The sequence below is a fragment of the Protopterus annectens genome, chromosome 1.part2 (genome assembly GCF_019279795.1).
Source record: "Protopterus annectens isolate FY-2018-M chromosome 1.part2, PAN1.0, whole genome shotgun sequence".
Lineage (NCBI taxonomy): Eukaryota > Metazoa > Chordata > Ceratodontiformes > Protopteridae > Protopterus > Protopterus annectens.
In genome coordinates this window covers 469,917,235-469,920,653 of record NC_056727.1, presented here as the reverse complement: position 1 = coordinate 469,920,653, position 3,419 = coordinate 469,917,235, and the positions used below count along the sequence as shown (strand labels likewise).

Genomic DNA, 3,419 nt, shown 5'->3' with positions numbered 1-3,419 from the left:
GGAGGAATGAATGAATGATGCGCGAGTAAACAGGTGTGTGTTTGTGTGTGTGTGTGTGTGTGGGGGGGGGGGGGGTACTCCTTAAAACCTTAGACTTCGGTGTTGTAATCGAAAGACCTTACAAGCACAAACGTAATCTTAATAAAATTCAGACTTTACTCCCACTGACAAGTAAAATAACAACAAAAGGTGTAGTACATAGGAAGTCTTGTTTGAAAATATTTTATTTAAAGTTAAATTGCAGATAGTTACACAGTTGAATACTATATCGAAGCATTCTATAAAAGTCTAACAATTACGAAAATAATGTATATAGAAAAGATTCCTTCTAAAAGTAAGAGCTATCTGTTTGATAAGAGCTATCTGCGTTTTAAAAGCATGATAAAGGATACAATTTTTTAAATAATTCAACAATGTATAAAACATCTTCGGTAATTCGTTTTTTGTTTAAAAATGGTCCATTATACAAAAAAGAAAATCACTGAAACACAAAGTAATATACACACCAAACAAGATAACATTTGTATTTTATAAATAAACGCAAATAAATAGCATTATCCCATATTAGTGAACATATACACAGACAGTAAATCATTGTACGAATTCTTCAGTGATAAAACGAAAACAAGGAAAAATTCGACACATAAACGTTAAGGCATGTTTACAGCATTAAAAGGGACACGAAAACTTCAAGGCATTTGTGGCTAATCTATTGGGATGCTATATAAAGCAGATTGCATTTGTTCACATAAAAAGCCAACTTCTAGCAGTTCACAAGCTATAATAAAGCTAATAATGTATGCAGTTCAACTTACAGCCTGTGAAAGGCATCGTTTTTGTCAAGGATCCCCTTTGCAAAACAAAACGACCCGTAGGACAGAATATGATCCCTCGACCTTAAATCCTTACCTAAGAAATGACCTGTCTTCGTGGATTATGGCTGTTTGGCAGTTTGTAGGATCTATACAAGAAAATAGTAAAAGACTCGGTGGGTGGATATGGGGTGGGGTAGAGAGAAGTGAGAAGGAACGAAGAAATGTCAAATTTGATAACATTTCGGAAGTCCGACAACACAGTCCAAAGAAAGTTAAGTGTCAATTCTTATTAGTAGCATCCATTTGAGAAGGGTAATTTGTAGTACCTTTAGCTACTTTAATACACAAAGCAAAACATGTTTGGATGAATGGGATGTGCAACTTTACATTTAGGTGCTTTACAGTCAAACATCAGACAGACAGACCTAAGACGAGCCACTTCAGTTTGTTAATGCGACCACAATGGTCTCTGTCTCTGGGTCGCAAAAGGCACCATTGCTCCATCTTCTTCGCAGGAATTAACAGGCAGGGCGGACCGGCATCTGAAGAAGGATGACTTGCCGATTTTCAGACGGGTGGCATTTGTTGATATGCCGGGTGAGTCCTGGTGAGCTGTAGAAAGTAGCTGGGCAATATTTGCAGGGGAAAATCTGGGAGGAGTGCAGAAGACGGAGGTGACGCTCTTGACTGGCTTTGCTGGGAAAGGTCTCCCCACACACTGGACAGAGGTGGCACTCCGATGGACTCAGGTTCAAGGGGCAAGGGCTCTGGTTACCTCCTGTACTAGTTTGTTTCTGTTTTTCTGATCCATCTACACTTTGGAATGATGCACATAGTATATGTTCTTCGCTGGTTTTGCTTTGGAGGCTCTGGTGAGCTAAAATATGTTTTCTCAAATACGCTTGGCGTCTGAACTTTTTCCCACAGTGGTAGCAGTCATAAAGTCCATCTTCGGAACCCGACTCAGACACCCCGGGGCTTGGAGTGTCTCGATCACTCCCACCTTCACTTCTAATATCTTTTTGGTCGCAAATCATTGCTTTGAAATCCCCAAGGATAACCTTGCTTTCGGTCTTATTTGGTCCAGAAGCAACTTGAGCTCCATTGGTTTGTCTTGGCTTATGCCACCGACGGTGAGACGCCAGGTTTGCTGGGCAGCTGAAGACTTTGTCACATTCAGGGCATCTGTATTCAACTCTGACAATCCTGGAACATTTATGCTGAGCCAAGGAAAAGGGGTCTGCATATTCTTCCTTGCACAGCTGGCATATAAATTCGCCCAATGGCTTACTGCCTCCGGATGTTAGAGGTCTTGGCTTTGGTTCCACAGGCCCCTCTTTTATTTTAAGCCCTAGCACAGGCGATGTTGTAACTTCATCCTCGAAGTTCAGCTTTCGGATTGCTTTGGGCTTTTTGGGTGCTGGCGGCTTCACTTTGCGTTCAGGTTCAGGTAGGGGTCTTTTACTTGAACTTCGGATTGCTGACGTTAAGAGGCTGTTGTTACAACAGATATTGATGCTGCTGCTGCTGGTGGTACTGATGCTGATGTTGCTACTGCTGGAATCGATGTGCAAGTCCGCTGGAGCGAAGAGCAGTTGATCAATAGTACTCAATACTGCCCGTGTCGGGAAAGACTCCGCAGACACAGGAGAGCCCAGGTTGAAGCTTCTTTCAAAGAATGTCTTGTCTTGCTGCTCCCTGCTCACTGGTCTAGTTGGACTAGACAGAGAATGGCACACTGTATCAGGATTGCCAAACTGCACTCCCCTGCTCGATGCCGAATCCTGCAGTGCAGCTGTTCGCTCGACCAGACTAGGTGAAACGGCGCTGCAGTGTTCGGGGCTCGATGAGGAGTACATAGCAGGTGGAGGAGACGGGCCACCCAAGATTGGACCTTGTGACTGTAGGGGTACATCATCAAGATCGCCATCTTCGCATCGGATGCGGTAGGATACGGGAGTGGACTTCTTACTCCGTTTCACCAGAAAACCTCTGGGCATCTTTGGGTTTTAGTAGAGAAGAGACAAGGCACTTCAAAAGAGAACTATAACAAATAGCATGAGCTATACTTGGCACTGCAGCATTCAGTTCTTTTGAGTCCCGTAGTGAAAAGAAAGGCCCAGAGGTATTATTTTATTATTAATGTCGTTTGCGTCGCCCCCGGCCGGTGGTACCCAAAATGCTTCCTGCTCCGTAGCATAGCTGCACTCTTTTTAAGGGGATCTACGGCTATTGTTCTCGCCTCCTTCTGTCACAATACTGGCCAATCAGCACTGTCGTGCTGCCCGAAGAGTCCGAGGGTGGAGGAGGAGCAGGGGAGACGGAGGTGTGGCTGGACCCGTCCATAGGTACAGCAAATGTGCAGTACCTGTCGGCTTCAGCTCTTTCTTTACCCCCGGCCCCGCCTAGCCCAAGGCACACGCCTGACTCCGCCCCCTTTTACGCTTCACTGCACTTCTATAGGGAGCCGCACGTGCCACATCTTTTGAAAGGGCAGACTAATAGAACTAGCGGTCAGCATAATCTGCATCACAATAGAGAGAATGGACAGCCGGCGCGTGTGGAGTCCGGAGGGATTTTATTCCTCAATCCACAGCTACTTCG

The 3,419-nt window shown here is 44.7% G+C and overlaps 1 protein-coding gene across 1 annotated transcript; it reads right to left on the bottom strand.

The window, feature by feature from the left end:
* Positions 1 to 206: 206 nt before the first annotated feature.
* Positions 207 to 3,179, bottom strand: INSM1 (INSM transcriptional repressor 1). Its single transcript, XM_044057091.1, has one exon. The coding sequence runs from the start codon at positions 2,813 to 2,815 to the stop codon at positions 1,334 to 1,336; it is 1,482 nt and encodes a 493-aa protein (XP_043913026.1). The 5' UTR covers positions 2,816 to 3,179; the 3' UTR covers positions 207 to 1,333.
* Between the last annotated feature and the right edge of the window lie 240 nt (positions 3,180 to 3,419).